Source organism: Myxocyprinus asiaticus, chromosome 36, assembly GCF_019703515.2.
Source record: "Myxocyprinus asiaticus isolate MX2 ecotype Aquarium Trade chromosome 36, UBuf_Myxa_2, whole genome shotgun sequence".
NCBI lineage: Eukaryota > Metazoa > Chordata > Actinopteri > Cypriniformes > Catostomidae > Myxocyprinus > Myxocyprinus asiaticus.
The window spans coordinates 30,440,088-30,462,027 of record NC_059379.1 but is presented as its reverse complement, the minus strand read 5'-3'; the positions used below and the strand labels follow the sequence as shown (position 1 = coordinate 30,462,027).

Sequence of the window (21,940 nt, the reverse complement as noted above, 5' to 3'; positions counted from 1 at the left end):
GCCTTGTAGCGGTCATGCAACATAAATCCCCTCGCCCACGAGCCCTGAAGTGACTTGGTTCCCCAATGATGATGGGAATCAGGGAGAATTGAAAAACCCATGTAAATAAGCAACCCAAGAAATTTGTAAAATTCACCGGGGGTCACCTCCATCCAAGATCCTTGGTAGCTGGAATATGACGGACAGTTTAGGACGAGCTCCTAAACTGGTTTGTAAAGCTGCATATCTCAGCAACTACATCCTGAGTAAAAAACAGCATGAAAAAGTCAATTTCTCGCAACATCACATTGGAGGTTGACCTTACAGCCTAACGCACGCTACCTAAGTCAATGCCGAATGGACGGCTAGGCTTAAATGGGTGAGGTTTTGGTGCTTGTAAATCGATGTCAGAGTACAAGGGATAAGAAACAGAGTCAGGGAAGCGTTTACGCTTTCTAGCTGACTTGGGACTTGTGCGAGAATGTCTAGCCATACCCAAAATAATAAGAGTAAAAGTGTTAGTGTTACTGTGAGTATCAGTCATATGAGAAATAGAAACAAACAATACATACACATTCATGTATACCTATTTGGTGGTCTTGGCTGGGGATCAGGTTCCATCTCATCCTCCATCTCCTCGTGGTCCGGGTCTTCCTGCAGTAGTTCCTGGTCCAGCAGATCTTCCTCCTGTGTGCTCATGCCCTCATGAGCCATGTCCTCTTCTGCTATGAACCTAAGCTCATCAGCAGTCAGCTGCCTCCTCATCTTGAGGGTGCTGAGCAGGGAGCCATAGTCTCTGTCCATCTCTACAACAGAAAAAAGTACACAATTGGTAGCCAGCAGTGTGTTCTTCACAAATCCGTACACTGAATAGTCACCAAAGGCTTGCAGACTAACCAGAATGTCCAAATGCAGACAGCTCTCTCACACTTTCCTTGTGAACAGGAAGCTACACACAATCTAAAATCATGTCTGTGTGATGGATGGGTAAGTCTATCTGCTAAATTATAGAAAGATACACTCACAGAAATATTTAAGCCTATTTGTAAGATTTATGTAATTTAATTGCATATAAAGTTTCCGTTAATTTCCGTTAATTTGCATTACATAGTTTTAAAATAAACAAACTATATAATGCAAATGAATGGACATTTTATATGTAATTAAATTACATAAATCTTTTCCGAGCAACATAGTAGTCGTGACAGTGATGAGACAATTTACAATAAACATCAGATTTACAACTCAATTTAAAATCTAATATACACATAGTTACACACAACACAATATACAAATAATAACATGCAATGTACAGTATACAATACACACAATATAGAATACACATTTTACAATAAAAAAGTATATATAGTATATATAGAATGTACAGTAGGTTGTATTGTTCTGTATTGACATTCAAGCTGTCGGTTGATAGTCAGTTGTTAAGAGAGAATATAATATAATAATAATATAATATAATTTATGACAGTGAGATATTAGAGTAAGAGTAATAAAGTGCAGTGCTGATGTATTTTGATCGTGGGAGATCAAGAGTTCAAAAGTCTGATTGCTTGGGAGAAGAAGCTGTCATGAAGTCGGCTGGTGCGGGTCCTGATGCTGCGATACCGCCTGCCTGATGGTAGCAGTGAGAACAGCCCATGGCTCGGGTGGCTGGAGTCTCTGATGATCCTCCGAGCTTTTTTCACACACCGCCTTGTATATATGTCCTGGAGGGAGGAAAGCTCACCTCCGATGATGTGTCTGGCAGTTCGTACCACCATTTGCAGTGCTTTGCGGTTGTGGGCGGTGCTATTGCCATACCAGACGGAGATGCAGTCAGGATGCTCTCTACAGTGCAGGTGTAGAACCGTGTGAGGATGTGGTGGTTCATTCCAAACTTCGTCAGCCGTCTCAGGAAGAAGAGGCGCTGATTAGCCTTCTTCACAAAGGCCTCAGTGTGGATGGACCATGTGAGTTCCTCAGTGATGTGGACACCCAGGAACTTGAAGCTGCTGACTCTTTCCACTGGTGCTCCATTGATGGTGATGGGACTGTGTTCTCTGTCTCTTCTCCTGAAGTTCACCACAAGCTCCTTTTTTTTACTGACGTTGAGGGAGAGGTTGTGCTCCTGAGACCAGTGTGTCAGATTGTGCACCTCCTCTCTGTAGGCTGTTTCATCATTGTCAGTGATCAGACCTACCACCGTCGTGTCATCAGCAAACTTAATGATGGCATTGGAGCTGTCATAACTTTGCAGCCGTTTTAGCGACAAAGTTCAAATTAAATATGCGTCTTCTTTGGTTCATATGCTAACATATTCTTAAAAAATCGATTCGACAAATTAACAAAAATGGCCGCCACCGGCCAATATAATTTCAGTACCTCATAACTCGTATTGGGAATGGATGAGGGTTATGGAAATTACTATATACAAGCAGGGTGTCAATTCGAAGCCGCAAATAAACGTTTGTGACAATCGGCCACACGGTGGCAGTATAATTAGCTAATTCGCGTTTTTGCTCATAACTGCAGAACCATACAGGCTACAATACAAATTTGTAGCTTCTTTGAATCCACCAGTGCCCCACATTGATATGGTCACATGGATTTTCATTCCCGCAATAAAACGTTTTTATCACAAATATTTTTTGAAAAACCTACTTTTTCGAACTCGTCCTAGGCCGTTTGGCATACATAATCTACAGACCCTCCTGACAAAACATTATCAAAAGAATTTTGATATGTCAAATCGTTCCGAAGATATAAGCAAACATATTTTGGGGCGTGACTTACAATGACGTATTAGGTTGTATCTTGCGAGCACAATTTTCAAACTTAACAAAACTTTTTACACATAGACAAGAGAAAACAACAACAAAAAATTTTTTATAAAAAAAAAATTAAAATATTTCTGTGAATCCATTAGTGCCTCCACATCATTTGCTTACATGAATTTCCAATTTTCACCAAAAAACGTACCATTTTGATTTTATTGAAAAACCTACTTTTTCGAACTCGTCCTAGAATTTTTTGCCCGATTCACATGAAACTTTGTACACATTTTCTTAAGACATTCCTGACAAAAATGTATCAACAGAATTTTGATATGTCAAATCGGTTCAGAAGATATTAGATGATGCATGTGGCCTGTTATGACTAATTGACCCATATCTTGTGAGCACAATTTTTAAACTTAACGAAACTTAATATTCATGCACAAAATAAAATTTTGAGGTAACATTTTCATCAATTTGGCAGTGCTATAACAGAAGAAATAGCTATTTTTACAACTGCATTTTTAAGCAGTTAGAAGTATGGAGATTGACAGGCTGTTTTACTGTTTGTTCACCAGAGGGAGCCACAAGACAAAAAATAGTAAATGTCTGATTTCACAGAAATTCTAACATATTGTATATTGCCACAACCCCTGTAAATCAGATAATCTTTTGAAGCCCATTATGCACCGCTGTCTGGCTGTCATTAAATTGTTGCAGGGATTACATAATGGTTAAACATTCCGTGCATCTTAATTCAGCTCATTTTTGTCATGCTTAGTGATTTAACACCGATTTAACATTTAAATCTCAGTTATGATTAACTTTAAACTTGCAGCTGAGGTCATGTAAATATTAAATTGACCTACAATTAAACATTAATGACTTTGTAAGAGAACAGTGAATATGCCGTCAGCCCTCTGAAAAACATTTAACATATTATTTATATTTATTATGGCCCGAAATCTTTGGCTAGGGTGCGAGTGCGATGGCTCATCTCGGTGTCGGTGTGATTACCGCTTCCCTGTATGCGGGGACATGGGACAAAGACGGTTCTCTCAAGAAGAAATGAGAAAACAGCATTAATTCGGCACTAAATGAGAGCAGTTACAAGTGACAGGTGATTATTTTTAAGCTCTTAACTATGTTTCTATGTTTCTTAACTAAGTCTCACGTACCTCAAGTGCACATACTTATCTTTGTTCATTTCAAGTTGGTCATCTTAGGAAAGTAATAACTTGACATTTTTTTAGTCAGATCATGTTTAAACACTGTGGATTCAGTGAAGATTTTTCTAGAATGCCTCAAAATGACAACAGTTTGTGAGTCTTTCTGAACACTTCATTAAATGAACTGAAGATTAATACATTCGTGAACTGGACTGATGTGTTTATCATTGCATACACAGCAGTTGCGGATCGTACCAATGGAGCAGGTGAGTAAATGATGAGAGGATTTTCATTTTTGGATTAACTATTCTTTTAAAAGGCACCAATACCATAAACATAAGGTAATATGTTTCTTTTGACTAATTGTGTTTAGATTTCAAGCAGAGGGTCTGTGATTTTTGTATTTATTTTTTTACTTTATACATCACTCATTACATAAGTGTGATACTGCACAATTATTGTGTTGCTTAAAGCACAAGCATAAAGTATTATATCAAAATAAAAGTGCGAAAAAAGCAGCACATCGATTCGGTGCTCAACAGTCGCACAATAAAAATATTTTAAAATGTCTGTTTTGATAAATAGTCATGGATGTCAAATAATAATAATAAAAAAAGGGTTATGGTTTATATCAGTGGTCACCAATTAGCGGATCGCGGTCAGGTTCTGGACCTCGGCTGGGTTCCATTCGGACCATGAGACATCATGACATCGGCTGACCCATCTCTCTGTTTCTGCACTTCAAGTGATCAGCGCACCAAAACAACAGAGCTGTGTATAGCGCAAGCACTTGGGCATAGATAGCACTGATCTTTCAGCGATGTATCTTCGAATATCTTTCTCTATTATAGAACACGCTTCATTTATACCCTTTCACCCTCCGTGCGCGTTGCTAGATGTGGCGCTGCACGCAGATTTGCAGATGTGGTTATTTTAATGACAGTAGGCAGTAGCAGAAAAATACAGTGAGCAGCAATATAGATACTGGCATCTTTCGCTAAAACACACTGCAGAAAACAAGAATGAAGCAAAGTGAACTTCCTGTGTCTGAAATGAAAGCAACCATTCAGCTAAACCAGGTTTGTGACAGGACAACATGCTTCCAGCCACCTTTAAACAATTAAGTTTTTTACATCTAAAATTGCCTTTATTATGATCAGCATGTTTAAAATCTTTCACAAACTTATTATTTTTGTGAAAATTAATCAAAGATGTCATCATCTCTGGCATAGATGGCAAGGAAAAACAACCAGAAATTTGATATAACTAGGAATGTTGTGGAGTTCTCATGAGAATGTTTCTATAATTATTATAATTTTTTTATTTTCTTCCCTTTTCTCCCCAATTTGGAATGCCCAATTCCCAATGCGCTCTAGCTCCTCGTGGTGGCGTGGCGTAGTGACTCGCCTCAATCCGGGTGGCGGAGGACGAATCTCAGTTGCCTACGTGCCTGAGACCGTCAATCCGCCCATCTTATCACGTGGCTTGCTGAGCGCGTTACTCGCTATTCTCCGCGGCATCCACGCACAACTCACCACGTGCCCCACCGAGAGCGAGACCCACATTATGGCGACCACGAGGAGGTTACCCCATGTGACTCTACCCTCCTTAACAAATGGGCCAATTTGGTTGCTTAGGAGACCTGGCTGGAGTCACTCAGCACACCCTGGATTCGAACTTGCGACTCCAGGTGTGGTAGTCAGTGTCTTTACTCGCTGAGCTACCCAGGCCACGTTTCCATTCTTTGATATTTATTTTCCATTTGTAGGCCTATTTAACTTTAGCTAACAGTATTTTAAGCTTTACTATTGTGATGTACATTGTTGTTGGTAGATATTCACTTTATGGAAAATATAAAAACGGCCCATTCACACTTTTAAATTTTTCCACAATGTCTCTCGGGGGATACCCCTGAACCCCCATAAGGTGTCTTTCTTTAGTCACAAGGCCTGCTATGCCCCTTAGGTATCTAAAAATATGCAAACACAAATACTGGACTACTGTCATTCAGCTTCAAAACAAACTGATTTTATCTTTTAATATTCATATCAAAGTGCACTCGGTTGATGAACTTATTGAAATATTTTAAACTTTTGGTAGAATATTCCCCAAACCCCACTACTTTGGCTTTGTCTCTGGGGCCCCAATGTCATAATCCTTGCCTAATTTTGAAGAGATTGTTTTGACTTTATGATTTTTTTTTTCTATTACAAAGTACTATTGCTGCCAACTTGTAAATTTATAATAACTATTTCATAAAACTGATTAAGCATTTCTTATGTCATTTCATAGCTACAGTATACTGACAACTGACACCATGTAAGTTATTGTCCGGACCTTTGCTGGGAAGGAAATGTAGAGACCGAACCTCTTGGAACTTTAATTGAATACCTCTGGTTTATATAAAATAAAGTTAATATTTATTGCACCAATAGATAAAATATCGTGTGCATGCTAAAAGATCCCTGTTTAAATAGAGCAGGGTCATAGAATAACAAACAATCTTTTAGTAGCGTGTATAGGTGGTTATACATGGGATGTAGTATTCGGAGGCACCTCTGCTAGTCATGCTCGTTCATGAGAACTATTTTGCTTATTGCATTGTCATGCAGGACTGTTTGTGGAACACACTGAAAGAGTTCAAATGTTTTACATTTTTGCGTATGTCATTGGCTAAGTTTTATTCATTGTTAAATTGTTTTATGGAGAAATCATGGGTATACAAAAGCAACATTACATACTCAATGGATTTCCCATTTATTTATCATCAAATGTGTTTCTTCTCAAGTTTATTATTTGTTTAAACATGCACAAACTTGGTACTATACCTTGACTTTTATTAAAAAATATCACTCTGTGAAGCAAAAGTTCTGCATTACATGATGATAACACTTGTTTAACAAACATCTGCAAAGACACGTGTTCTAATCATGCTACATTGTACTCTTTCTATAAGTACCTGTAACGTAAATGTGAGCATTGCAGCATCATTTATGATATGGTTGCTCTGACATGTCTCTAATAACAGTCTAACACCTGCTAGGCTAACAGGATCTTTCCAATTTTGTTTTCTAATAATATTATGACCATCATGTAATTAAATGCCATTATGATTAAACATCAAAGATATCAAGTAGTAATATCCCACATCCAAATTTCATGTAACACAACATAATGACTAGACTTTGGTAACCAAAAAAATAAAATTCCTGCATTCATTCAAAACATCACATTTTTGTTAGTTTGTCCCTCACACTCTCATTTTCATCCTGTTAAAAACCATATATGGGGCTACTATGAATAAGGACCATATGTGCTTGGCCCCTGATGATTGCCGATTGCAGCTATATTTTGTATTATTATTCTTATTATTTTCAAGGTTTTCAATACTTTTGGGGCATTTAACATGCGTGAAAACTCTTGAAATTTTACATACACATCAGAGTCGTCTGCCATTAGGGCTAGGGCATTTTGGATTTTTTGAAAATCACAGGCTCTAAACTTTTAAATACTCCTCCTAGGGGATTCACGTGACTGGCACCAAATTTGTGCAAAATCATGCCAAGACATATTAGATGCTAAATTGCAAACATATTTTAGATTTTTTGAATGGTGTCACCATGGCAAAGCAATACATTTATGGCAAAAAATGGGAAACAGGAAGTGCCTTATATCTTCAATGTGCATTGTGTGATTTTGATGAAAATTCAGCTGTATGTTTGGTAATGTGGGCTGATCACATTGATGCAGCTATTATGGGTCACTTCATAGCGACACCAACTGGTAGCAGGAAGTATGGCACTTTTAACAGACTTTGAAATAGCACTCTTGTGTTTACATGAATTGCTTCAAAATTCTTTAGAATAATGTCTAGACAATGCTGATGTAAAAATTTTTTTAGGCGCATGGCATGCTTAAACTTTCATGAAAGTTTGCACACACATCAGAGTCGTCTGCCAGTAGGACTGGGCAAAAGTTCACACATGGGCATGTAGGGGGGTCTCTGTAGCGCCCCCTTTAAAATGGCTATGTATTGGGTCATGTATATGGCAACACATAATAACAATTAATGTGTTGCCATGGCAACACATTAATTGTTATTATCCCTTTCTTCCTATATTTGGGTTTTTTTGAGGTACATGGCATTCTTAAAATGTCATGAAATTTTGCACACATCAGAGTCGTTGGCCCTTAGGGCTGGACAAATGTTCATGCATGGGCATGCATGGGGTGCTCTCTAGCACCCCCTTTAAAATGGGCATGTAAGACGGCCTCTGTAGCACCCCCATTTTCATCTACAGTCACCTAAATTGGTACATATATAGTTCTCATCAAGCCAGACAACTTTCAGAATTACAGTTATTAGCTCTGCCCAACAGGATGTCGGCCATTTTGGATTTTTTGAATTTTGCAGTCCCTGAACTTTTAAATACGCCTCCTAGGGGACTCATGAGACTGTCACCACATTTAGACAACATTATGCCAAGACACTGAAGATGCTAAATTGTGAACAGAATTTTGATATATCGAATGGTGTTGCCATGGCGAGGCATTAAATTAATGGATAAACATGGGAAACAGGAAGTGTCTCATATCTTCTGTGTGCAATGTAGATCAAAATTGAGATGTATGTTTAGTCTTGGGGCTAATCACATGGATGTGACTATTTTGAGTCATGGTCATAGTGCCACCACCTGGCAGCAGTAAGTGTGACTCTTATAACAGACTTTAAATTAGTCCTCTTGTATTTACCCAAATTGCTTCAAAATAGTTTAGAATAATGCCAAATGCATGTCCACCTTGCATTGTTTTCCGAAAGACACCGGGTGGAAATGGACCCTTGGTGCTTGGGCTCGTCATTGCTGCTTGCAGCTATATTTATTATTATTGTTCTTTTCAAGGTTTTCGGTACTTTTGGGGTACTTAAAATGCGTGAAAACTCTTTTTGCAGACACATCAGAGTCATCGGCCATTAGGGCTGGGCAAGTGTGTGTGTGTGTGTGTGTGTGTGGGGGGGGGGTGCAGGAGGTGTTTGAAAATGGGCATGTAAAGGGGGCTCTATATTTCAATGTTGTTTCAATAAAAGTGATATAAAATCAACAACACATTCTAACATTGATTCAATGGCAGACTTTACATTGGATCTTTATTGAAATGTCAATGTTAATTCAATAAAAGTGATGTAGAATCAACATCAGATTCTCACATTGATTCAAAGACGCTAACATTGATTTTTACATTGAAATTTCAATGTCGTTTCAACATTTATGCAGGGCTCAAAAGTGAGGTCGAATCAACATCAGATTATAACATTTATTCAATGATGTTAATAATGATTTTTTTTTTATTTCAATATTGTTTCATAATTAACACAGGGTGCAAAAGTGATGTAGAACCAACATCATATTGTTCATAATATGAAGTTAATTCAATGCCATTAACAATGACTCTGTCTGAGTTGGGAGTAAAGAAAAGTCTAAAGTAGAAAATATGCTTAAAAAAGTACTGTGCTGTTGTAATTATCAGAATTAGAATGAGCTTTATTGCCAAGTATGCTGACACATACAAGGAATTTGTCTTCGTGACAGAAGCTTCCAGTGCACAAACAATACAACAAGACAGAGATAATAAAAAATAGAATAAAGATAAAAAGTGAATAGAAAATATAAGTGTAACAGGACTGGTCATTGTGGGAATGAGGAAGTGTGGTTCAGGTATCTTCAAACTCTTTATTCACCAAAATAAACACTCAATGGTAGGGTTTAAACACTAACGCGTTGCACTGTTGTGTAGCACCCTCTCGCCCCCGGACTCTGGTGTGGGCTCCTCTTATCGTTCTCCCTGGATTACTGCAACAAGAAACAGCTGTTAGACCTAATTATCACCCAGGGATGAATCCTTACCACTTCCCCTCTCCCCGGACGGACGCTCAACCACGCCCTCACCACAATAAGTATATAAAGAAATACACAATAAGACACTTACTCATTCTTTATTATAATTTTATATTCTTTATTTTCACATTTTAGAATAATAGTAAAGTCATCAAAACTATGGAATAACATAAATGGAACTATGGGAATTATGTTGTAACTAAAAAAATCCAAAACAAATCAAAACTGTGTTATATTTTAGCATCTTTAAAGTAGTCACCCTTTGCCTAGAATTTGCAGAAATGTACTCTTAACATTTTCTCAACCAACTTCTTGAGGTATCACCCTGGGATGCTTTTTAAACAGTATTGAAGGAGTTCCCATCTATGTTGGGCACTTAGTGGCTGCTTTTCTTTATTATTTGGTCCAAGTCATCAATTTCAAAAACTTTTTTTTATTTTTATTAAATTGTAGTTTTATAATGACATAAATGAATATGTTGGCACAATTATATTTTTGTCTACAAAACTAATTTCAAACATTAAAGCATACGCCTTCGGATCAAAAGATTTTTAAGATCATGAGAAACATTTCAGTCAAGTGTTTCAAAACTTTTGACCGGTAGTGTATATATATATATATATGTGTGTATACGTATGTACAAATACAAATCTGTTATATGCAGATAGTGCAAGGGAATGTAATGGCAGAAGAGGAAGGATATGTTGGATAGTATAAATAGACTAAGCTGTGTATTGCACATAATCATTGCTCAATGGGGCAGTTTGAACTGTTCATGAGATGGATAGCCTGAGGGAAAAAACTGTTCTTGGTGCTCAGTGCTCTGTAGCGCTGGCCAGAAGGCAACAGTTCAAAAAGGTAGTGGGCTGGGTGAATGGGGTCCAGAGTTATTTTTCTAGCCCTTTTCCTCACTCTGGAAGTGTACAGTTCTTAAAGAGAGGGCAGGGGGCAACCAATAATCCACTCAGCATTCCGAAATGTCCTTTGTAGTCTTCTGATGTCCGATTTCGTAGCTAAACCAAACCAGACAGTTATTAAAGTGCAGAGGACAGACTCAATGACTGCTTAGAAGAACTGTATCAGCAGCACCTGTGGCAGGTTGAATTTCCTCAGCTGGCGAAGGAAGTACAATCTCTGCTGGGCCTTTTTCACAATGGAGTCAATGTGGGTCTCCCACTTCAGGTCCTGTGAGATGGTAGTGCCCAGGAACCTGAATGATTCCACTGCTGCCAAAGTGCTTTTCAGAATGGTGAGTGGGGTCAGTGTTGGAGTGTTCCTCCTGAAGTCCACAATAATCTCCACTGTTTTGAGTGTGTACAGCTCAAGGTTGACTGCACCAGACAGCCAGCTGTTCAACCTCCCTTCTGTATGCAGACTCATCATCATCCTGGATGAGGCCAATGACAGTAGTGTCGTCTGCAAATTTCAGGAGCTTGACAGAGGAGTCCTTGGCGGTGCAGTCATTTGTGTAGAGGGAGAAGACTAGTGGGGAGAGCACACATCCCTGGGGGGCACCAGTGCTGATCGTACAGGTGCTGGAAGTAAATTTCCCTAGTCTCACTAACTGCTGCCTATTTGTCAGAAAGCTGGTAATCCACTGATAGATAGAGGTGGGAACAGAGAGTTGGATTAATTTAGTCCGGAGTATAGCTGGGATGATGGTGTTGAAAGCCGAACTGAAGTCCACAAAAAGGATCCTTGCATATGTCCCTGGTCTGTCCAGATGTTGCAGGATATGATGTAATCTCATGGTGACTGCATCATCCACAGATCGGTTTCCTCGATAAACAAATTGAAGGGGATCCAGAAAGGGTCCAGTGATGTCCTTCAGGTGGGCCAACACCAACTTTATGTTAGTCTCTTTGCCGTATGGCTCTTGTAGCTAAAAGTTTTTGGTTTCATGAAAAGGCTAATGTGACAGGGAGTGATGTTTCTACGAAAGAACATGTGTTTATTTAGGGGGCTAGAGATCTCTGTTTGCTTTCCTAAATGTTGAAGGAAGTGGTCTCTGATTTTATGTCTTCATACATCACTTACTACACAAATACTTTATATCACTGCATGTTTGTAAAACCACAGAAATGTCTGCAATGCAGATCGTGTGAAACACGCACATCTGAAATTAATTTACTACAGGAACACAACTAAACAAATGCTAATACATAGGGACTCAATCCTAGCCAAAACCAGTGGCCTCACTTGCAAATGCACTTGTGATGATGTCATCAAAACTGATGAGTAAAGTATTTACTTATTTATGTATTTTTAACAAGAAAAGCTTCATTATCTTCAGTCACATTGGTGGCATCTGTGTGATTTAATTGTATCAGAAACAGTCTGTCATCTTTTTAGCTTAACAATGACATAAGCAGACAGGCAACATCCTTCAACAAGGGAACATAAGCAGGCCGTCTTCCTCACTGCCTGGGGTTTTCATTAGTCATCTCGGAAAGAGAGAAAGAGAGATAGAGACTGTGATAGGAAGTGCATGAAGAGGCAGTCAGTTAGTTTGTATGCTAATGTTCCTTGTATATATGCACATAACCAAACAGGAAGCTCTTTAGACATGGCGGATTGTTAATGACTATCTTATTGGGTAATATAAAAGCATATATGTCTCTGTGCTGTGCTTAACATCACAAGTATTACACTTCCAATTCATCCAGTCTTAACAAGCTCTAGATATTTTGGGAGAGATTTTTTTTTCTGTACTTTGCCTGTTTCTGAATGAGATTACATGGGGAGAAAGCAATAAGCCTTTGTAGTGCATTACATATAGAGGGCTTTGGGAAGTCTTATTCACTCCAGAAGCCATTGTCATGCCTCGGGTTGTGTGTGTGTGTGTGCAAGTTATGCAAGGTCTTTTTTTCAATGCAAGTTTAGCGCAGATTGTCGACAGTACTTTGAATTGTGCCTTAGAACATAAATTTCCCAGGGCTTTTGATACATGTTTTGCTTTGTCAGCATTGCATTTCACACCCATTGACCAAATTAATAAAGGATGCTAGTTGCTGGGAAGGTATTTGCTCCTCTCCAACATCACCAATCTCTACTTTTGCAATTCATAAATCCGAATGTTTGAATAACTAAGCGAATACTCTTTTCTCCTCTGCAGGTGTTTGATTAGACCCCACTGCCCGCTGCCACCATGTTTAGAAACAGCTTGAAGATGCTGCTGACAGGGGGCAAGACCAACAAGAAGAGTCGCAACAGCAGCGGTCAGTCTCACCTTTCATATTTAACTTCTCAGTGACATGTACTGTATATCTACTATGTTATGGCCTAAACATGAATTTGCTCAATGCAGACTTGTTTACATAAGTCTTTTTCAAACCAACATGATCAAACAGGAAATAGAAAAGTTGCTTCCGAAAGTCCATCTACCCTGAAATAAACCCCATTCTGCAGAATTACTGACAATTGGCATGCCAAAATCATACATTTTTGTTTCAGTTCATGCATGAACACCTTTTTATGTAGCAACCTCAGAGACACAGGTTCTGGTCCAGTGGAAACCAGAAAGTAATCGCATTAAAATAATCAATGGTGAGCGTGATTTGAAGATTGCATTCTCGCTCTAAAACTACATTTTTACCACACTGATGTTTAGGTTAAGGGTTAGGGGGTAGAGTTAAAGGAATGATCTGGGTTCAACTCAAGTTAAGCTCAATCGACAGCATTTGTAGCATAATATTGATGACCACAAAAAATTATTTCGACTCATCCTTCCTTTTCTTTAAATAAGGCAAAAATCTGGGTTCCAGTGAGGCACTTACAATGGAAGTGAATGAGGGCCAATTTCTTTATGTTAAAATACTCACTGTTTCAAACGTATAGCCACAGGACATAAACAAAATGCGTGTTAACATGATTTTAGTGTGATAAAATCACTTACTAACCTTTCCTGTGTAAAGTTGTAGCCAATTTTACATCTTCCTTTCCATGACGATGTAATGACAACAAAACCTAAAATCCTAAAACGACTGTACACTGCTAACCCTAAAGTTGTCATTACTGTAAAAAATAAAGTTTTCTTAATTAAGTATTACTTGAAATGTCAAGTTTTGGACTCATAACTCAAATATTTAAGTTAATTGAACTTATTTTTCTTAAAAATCCATAGACTTAAGATTTGAAGTGTTAATAACTCAAACTATTGAGTACAAAATTGAGGCTACGGGGAATACCCACAGTCCCTTGCTGCTTGAATTAGTTTTCCTTGGTCAGAGGGAACAGATTGGGGAATTTAAATAATTGTTATTAAGAATTCATAGATGTTTTAGCTCTTTTGTTATATTATTTATGCTTTGTTGCAAACAGATGTTTGGTGTAATGTTACCATGTCTCTTTGGTCAAGTTGGACCCTGGTCACACTATTCCAGTTCTCTTTGTGGATGTGCAGCTGAAGTGCATATATGTATGTATATTCTGTAAAGAATTATTTAATAACTGACCTAGAATCAGTTATCATTTTTATTTGAGCTGTGCTGTTGTTTGATCTCAAATTGAATCAGTTCAATTAAAATGTACAGCAGTAGAAATAATTTACAGTGCATCCGGAAAGTATTCACAGCGCTTCACTTTTTCCACATTTTGTTATGTTACAGCCTTATTCCAAAATTGATTAAATTCATTATTTTCCTCAAAATTCTACAAACAATACCCCATAATGACAACGTGAAAGAAGTTTGTTTGAAATCTTTGCAAATTTATTAAAAATAAAAAACGAAAAAAATCACATGTACATAAGTATTCACAGCCTTTGCCATGACACTCAAAACTGAGCTCAGGTGCATCCTGTTTCCACTGATCATCCTTGAGATGTTTCTACAACTTGATTGGAGTCCGCCTGTGATAAATTCAGTTGATTGGACATGATTTGGAAAGGCACACACCTGTCTATATAAGGTCCCACAGTTAACAGTGCATGTCAGAGCACAAACCAAGCCATGAAGTCCAAGGAATTGTCTGTAGACCTCCGAGACAGGATTGTATCGAGGCACAGATCTGGGGAAGGGTACAGAAACATTTTTGCAGCATTGAAGGTCCCAATGAGCACAGTGGCCTCCATCATCTGTAAATGGAAGAAGTTTGGAACTACCAGGACTCTTCCTAGAGCTGGCCGCCTGGCCAAAATGAGCGATCGGGGGAGAAGGGCCTTAGTCAGGGAGGTAACCAAGAACCCGATGGTCACTCTGACAGAGCTCCAGCATTTCTCTGTGGAGAGAGGAGAACCTTCCAGAAGAACAACCATCTCTGCAGCACTCCACCAATCAGGCCTGTATGGTAGAGTGGCCAGACGGAAGCCACTCCTCAGTAAAAGGCACATGACAGCCCACCTGGAGTTTGCCAAAAGGCACCTGAAGGACTCTCAGACCATGAGAAACAAAGATTGAACTCTTTGGCCTGAATGGCAAGCGTCATGTCTGGAGGAAACCAGGCACCGCTCATCACCTGGCCAATACCATCCCTACAGTGAAGCATGGTGGTGGCAGCATCATGCTGTGGGGATGTTTTTCAGCAGCAGGAACTGGGAGACTAGTCAGGATCGAGGGAAAGATGAATGCAGCAATGTACAGAGACATCCTTGATGAAAACCTGCTCCAGAACGCTCTGGACCTCAGACTGGGGCGAAGGTTCATCTTCCAACAGGACAACGACCCTAAGCACACAGCCAAGATAACAAAGCAGTGGCTCCGGGACAACTCTGTGAATGTCCTTGAGTGGCCCAGCCAGAGCCCAGACTTGAACCCGATTGAAAATCTCAGGAGAGATCTGAAAATGGCTGTGCACCAACGCTCCCCATCCAACCTGATGGAGCTTGAGAGGTCCTGCAAAGAAGAATGGGAGAAACTGCCCAAAAATAGGTGTGCCAAGCTTGTAGCATCATACACAAAAAGACTTGAGGCTGTAATTGGTGCCAGAGGTGCTTCAACAAAGTATTGAGCAAAGGCTGTGAATACTTAGGTACATGTTTTTTTTTTTTTTTTTTTTTTTTTAATAAATTTGCAAATATTTCAAACTTCTTTCACGTTGTCATTATGGGGTATTGTTTGTAGAATTTTGAGGAAAATAATGAATTTAATCCATTTTGGAATAAGGCTGTAACATAACAAAATGTGGAAAAAGTGAAGCGCTGTGAATACTTTCCGGATGCACTGTAAATTCAAATCTGAGTTAAGTCTACTTGCATGTAGTTAACTCAACTTAAATAGTTAAGTCCACTCTACTTGAAAACCAAGTTAACTGAACTTAATTCTCAAGTTTAGGGAGACCCCATTACTCAATGGAATTGAGGGAATGAGTTTACTCAATCAAATGAGTGCAAAAAGCTTATTAGGGTTTTCAGTGTATATACAATGTTTTAAGCAACTTTACAGCTCAATTAATACATGAGTTTTAACAGAAGAATTAATGTAAGTGCTTTTATAAAATTATAAGCTTCACAATTCTGCTTCTAAACCCTCCAAATATTGGCCACATTCACTTCCATTGTAAGTGCCTCACTGTAACTTAGATTTTTGCTTTTTTTAAAGAAAAGGAGGGACGAGTCGAAATACATTTTTGTGGTTATCAACATTATGCCACAAATGCTGTTGATTGAGCTTAACTTGTATTGAACCCACAATATTTCTTTAATGAAATACAAATTTTGTTGACTCTATTATATCATTTACAACTAAAAATACTGTACAGCTCACATTTGGCGCCACTTTGTGCACATTTCACCCTAGCTCGTGCACATATGTTCAACAACACTTCCATCATTGGCCACTGGGGGACAGTGATTTGAATTTCGATAAACACAGACTGATTTCAGAAATTTTGACCCCCTGTTGCCGAATTCACAGTGAGCATTCAAACGGGCATTCCTTGGACAAAGTGCTTAACAACATTTTTCTAACCAAAAGAGGATATTTGAATAAGCATGCAGTGTTGTTAAAGCAACTATGAACCTGTCTTTTTGATAGAGTAAATTATTTATTAACTATTCGGAAGTCAGTATCAAATGCAGTCCATCTTGCGCTCCAGAAGCATATAAGAACAAGAAACAGCCTAAAGCCTTTGTAATGCATCATGCCTCAGTGATAGATCTTATTTCTCTCTGGAATAGTGTTGGACATACTGCCAATACAGTATATGGGTTTCCTGATATAACTGACAAATCTGAATTAAGCACTGCCTGGTCATGAGGCAAAAAACAAGGGAAGAGTGGGGAAAAAAACAAGGTTTCATAAAATGCTGTTCTGATGTTCCTGTTGACCCTTATTCTACCAGTCATATGTACTGTGTCTCAAAGCTCCCTGTGCAATTAGCCAAAATCACAGTAGAGTCAGCACAAATCTTCTCGAATAAATGTGTACTCCAGCTGGAGATGACTTCATTATCCAGTGTGTCACAGAGATCAAACACCCATTTTGAGTTTTACATTGATGTTAAAGGAACAGTTCACCCAAAAATGATAATTTACTCACCCTCAGGCCAACCAGTTTCTTTCTTCATCAAAACAGAATTTAAGATTTTTAGGATTTCATTTCAGGCCTCCTCCTCTAAACAATGCAAGTGAATGTCCTCCATTTTTTGACGGTCCAAAATGCATATTTAGGGTGCATCAAAATAATCCACACGACTCCAGTCGACAAATATAGTTCTTCTGAACCCAAACGATTGATTATTTTTAGAAACAAAACAATACTTATATACTTTTTAACTACAAATGTTCACTTCCGTACATCTCTCCATACGCTCATGAGAGGGATGATGTAAGCTCGTTGGTAAGGTCACGCGTCACGTGGAGGAGGAGGCAGGAAGCACGTCATTGTTTACAAGAGAAGCAGCGCTGTACAAAAGTTTAATTGTCTTTGCTGTAGATTTGTATTTGTATAAGTGTATTGTTCAAATTGTCGTTTGTATCCTGGATGCTTCAACCTTCAGAAACCCCAAAGAAAATGCACGCTGGGAAAAATATAAACTTTTCATCGATTGCCTATACATGATCATGAGCATGAAGCTCTGGCTTATCGTGCTGAACCTGGATATCAGTACACCCATACGTCCTCTCAAATATTGGAGGGTGTGCAGTGAACATTTTACCCCTGAGGATTTCAGACCATCGAAAGAAACAAAGGGTCAATATCTGAATTCATCGGCTGTGCCCGTGCTGTTTTTCCAGCGAACTCGGGTATGTGTGAAAACATTGTCGTTGCCACGCCTCCCTCGGGCTCTGCACCTCCCTCAGCACGCCGCTCCTCATCACCCGATTTCTAAATCACCGCACCTGCACTCAATTCACTGGCTCATCACTGCCTGCATAAATAACTCACCTTCACGCCACTTCACTGTCAAGTCTCACACAAAGGACACTTGGTTTCACTAACTACAACTTGTGTGGCTTGAATTCCTGACAGTCATATAGCCTATATATTTCTGCTAAAGAAAAAGCACAAGTAGATAATGCAACGGCATTGCTCCGAATTTTTTTTTATTATTATTATTTGGATATTATTTTTTATTTTATTTTATATTGTTTTGAAATTGTTTTGGACTGTTTTGGTTTGTGAACGGCGCTTGGTCTGTGGTCTGTGCAAGTTTCTCTTGTAAACAATGACGCACTTACTGCTTCCTCCACGTGATGCGTGACCTTACCAACGAGCTTACATCATCCCTCTTATGAGCGCGCATCACAGAGATGTACCATGCATGTTGCAGGATGAAAAAAATGAGGTCAGTGGGCAGATTGGGCTTGCCGCCACAGTTGGAAGGATTAAAACCTCCTCTGCCTTACAACTTTGCTCATGTGAATGGTGTTGTTTGATACTGAATTGAACATTATTCTAGAATCTTTTTACCCTTCCTTTGGTTACATGAGTTTTGTGGTCATCTACTACCTAAGCTGTGTGCAGTGTTTTTCAATATGTTGGCAATGGACATACAGTACTGCAGATTATCATTGCTCCAGAGGGGTATTTTTGTGTTGTTTTCAGTGAAAATATATAAACAATCCTTAAAGGGATGTTCACCCAAAAATGAAAATTCTCTCATCATTTACTCACCCTCATGCCATCCCAGATGTGTATGACTTTCTTTCATCTGCAGAACACAAATGAAGATTTTCAGAAGAATATTTCAGCTCTGTAGGTCCATAAAATGAAGTGAATGGTGACCAAAACTTTGAATCTCCAAAAATAACAAAGTCAGCGTGAAAGTAATCCACACTACTCCAGTAGTTTAATCCATGTCTTCAGAAGAGATATGATAGGTGTGGGCGAGAAACAGATTAATATTTAAGTCTTTTTTTTTTTTATTCCACTTTCACTTCCACATTCTTCTTTAGTTTTTTGGCGATTTACGTTCTTCATGCATATCGCCATGTACTGGGCAGGGAGGATAATTTTTTTTATTGTAAAAAAAGACTTAAAAATGTATCTGTTTCTCACCCACACCTATAATGTCAATTCAATGGATTTAACCACTGGTGTTTTATGGATTACTTTTATGCTGCCTTTATGTGATTTTTGGAGATTCAAAGTTCTGGTGACCATTTACTTGCATTGTATAGACCAACAGTGCTGAGATATTATTACAACTATTTGCCAATGGGGTAAGAAAAATAAATGCAATTCAAAAGGAAAACGAGTTAATTTTTCTTACCCCATTGGCAAATCCTTTTTTTTTTCTTTCTTGTTTTAAACATAAACCTCACTAAATTAATTCGATTTCTTTGAAAACAAGACTTAATATATTCATTTTTTTTTTTTTTTTACATTTAAGTAAATGTATCTTGTTTTGAGAAAAAAAAAGATTTTATTTGCAGTGAAGGAGAAGCTCAACAGCCAGACAGGATAAAAAGAAATGCTACAAGAGGCACTGTAACCACCATAAGGCACCAACATTACAATACAGACTAATTCTTCCACATTGCTAGTCACAGTCAGTGTACTTTCATTCACAGAGGGACCACCATGGTCAACCAAAAGAAGTCTGATTGTGTGTTTTTGGAAAGCACTGTGATGCATTTAGCATTTCTGTCACAAAATAGGAATTTCAAACGATGCTTTGTTTTGGGACAGAGGAATAAGCAGTGTGTCTACCAGCCTGAAACGTGGCCATGGCCACATTTTTACAAAATTACATCACATAGTTCCTTACACATATCGCACAGTTTTGAGTTTAAATGTCCACTGTGTGGAGTTTTAAATCAACAAAACCAAGCTCTATAACCAAACCTAACTGAAAGTATCATAAAAAGCATATGTGAGATGAAATATGCAATTGCGGAAGCAACCACTTCATTTTGTGGTTCTTCAGTGTCATTTTCGTCTCATGTGTTGACTCACATGCTTTGCGGGACTCATACCTCGGTCCATGACATCGCTAGTGCTCTATCAGTTGAGCTACCGCACATTTCATCACACTTGAACAAGCTTGAAAATGTGAAGTAGTTGGTTATGTAATACAAATACTAAAATGTATTGCCTTACAAGTCATGCGCTATAGTAAAATCTTTCAATGTCATAAGATATTTTTGAGGAACAGGGCGAAAAGTACGTGTTTATGAACTGATAATCTGCCATTTTACATGTGATTTGTGTGAAAGCGAATAAAAGTCATTGTTGTTGTAGCGCCTCTAGTGTCCATTTCATCAGAAAACTGATGCGGTACATTCAAGGGGCAACATAAAAAACATTTTGCAAAAATGCAAGTATATTAACGTGATTCTACGAGACTACTGTAGGTTGGAGTCTAAAAGTGACCTTATCCCTGCCCCAGTGACCTCATCATCTTGAATCAGTGACAGAAAAAACACAATGGAGCTGTTACTGTGTTCATATGGGTGCATTTATATGGTATCAATCTAGTGTTGTACAGCACAACAATTATTCTTTAACAATTATTATCTCTCTCTCTCTCTCTCTCTCTCTCTCTATCTATATACAGTACATATATTTTGTTCTTATTTTTTCAATCTCTTTATGTATCAGCAGAAGTGTGGGTATTTAGGGTCTCTTTCATCTGGTTTAGTGCTCTTGACCCATATAATGATGACGTTCAGCCATCCAAATGCCACTTCCAATCCGACCTACTTTTCGACAAATTTCAATTTATCCAGTCTCTAACACTCTATCTCTTTCTTTCTGTGTCTGTCTCTCATTGCCTCTTTCCATTTGTATCACCTTTCTTAAAGGAATAATTTGCCCCAAAATAAAAATTCTGTTTTTCAGTGAATTTCAGTGAACTTTTTTCAATCAAATCAAATCATTATCATTAACCCCTCCCCTCCAACCACCTATCTCCATACTGGTATAGAATGCCCAATTTCGCAATTCAATCAGTTCCCATTATGTTCACTTTAAGAGAAAAAAAGGGATTTTAGAGGGTCTGTGTGTGTGATGTACTGTAGATCAAGGACATTGTAGACTGGCACCAGCTTTCACAGATCATTTTAGGCGGCAGTTGCATGGCATCAGAGAGACTACTCACATGGCCATGTTTTCATGCTTTAAATGTGTTGATGTTGCCGCTTGTATATACTGAATTTCCTCTTAGTATTCAACTTGAAAGATAGAGGTAGTTAGAAGCATCAAGGACTCCAGCACTGTATCAGAGGAGTGGTTCAGCCACATTCAAAAAAGATGGCAAGAATAGGAGGAACCTTTAATACATTGAAAATAAAGGGTTGCCTCTGTGTCTATTATCCACTGTTTGTTCATGTGTGTGTATGTATGCTTGCACATACATTCAGACAACAGATGGTTCACTAGACTGTTGAAAGTTTTCTTTCTGTCTTGACCCATCTTCAATACTCTTCGGTGTTTTTAAAGACATCTGTTTTTCGGTAGTTGACAAATAAAATATCATTTTAACATCAATATTATTGGTAAAAAAGTATATGAATATACAAGGGAAATGCCCTAATGCTTTAATATGAAAGGCAGCAGGGAAAAATATAAGTCTATTTTGTGCTTTTGAAAGCCCTAAAAATATAGGGCATTGGCAAAACATACTATAATACTCTCAAAAAATATAAATTGTACCCTATTTTCAAAATGTATGTATTTCAATTTAATAACAATATTCAATCAAATTTTTTCTATAAAGATTAAGATTATTGATGGAATTTTTCTAA

The 21,940-nt window shown here is 38.2% G+C and overlaps 1 protein-coding gene across 1 annotated transcript in view; it reads left to right on the top strand.

Moving 5' to 3' along the window:
• LOC127427423 (protein TANC2-like) overlaps positions 1-21,940 on the top strand; it is a 112,832-nt gene that overhangs the window by 66,627 nt on the left and 24,265 nt on the right. Inside the window, exon 2 of the mRNA XM_051675031.1 lies at positions 12,929-13,031. Within this exon, the coding sequence (XP_051530991.1) occupies positions 12,962-13,031 (70 nt within the window). The 5' untranslated portion in view covers positions 12,929-12,961. The remainder of the gene's footprint in view (positions 1-12,928; positions 13,032-21,940) is intronic.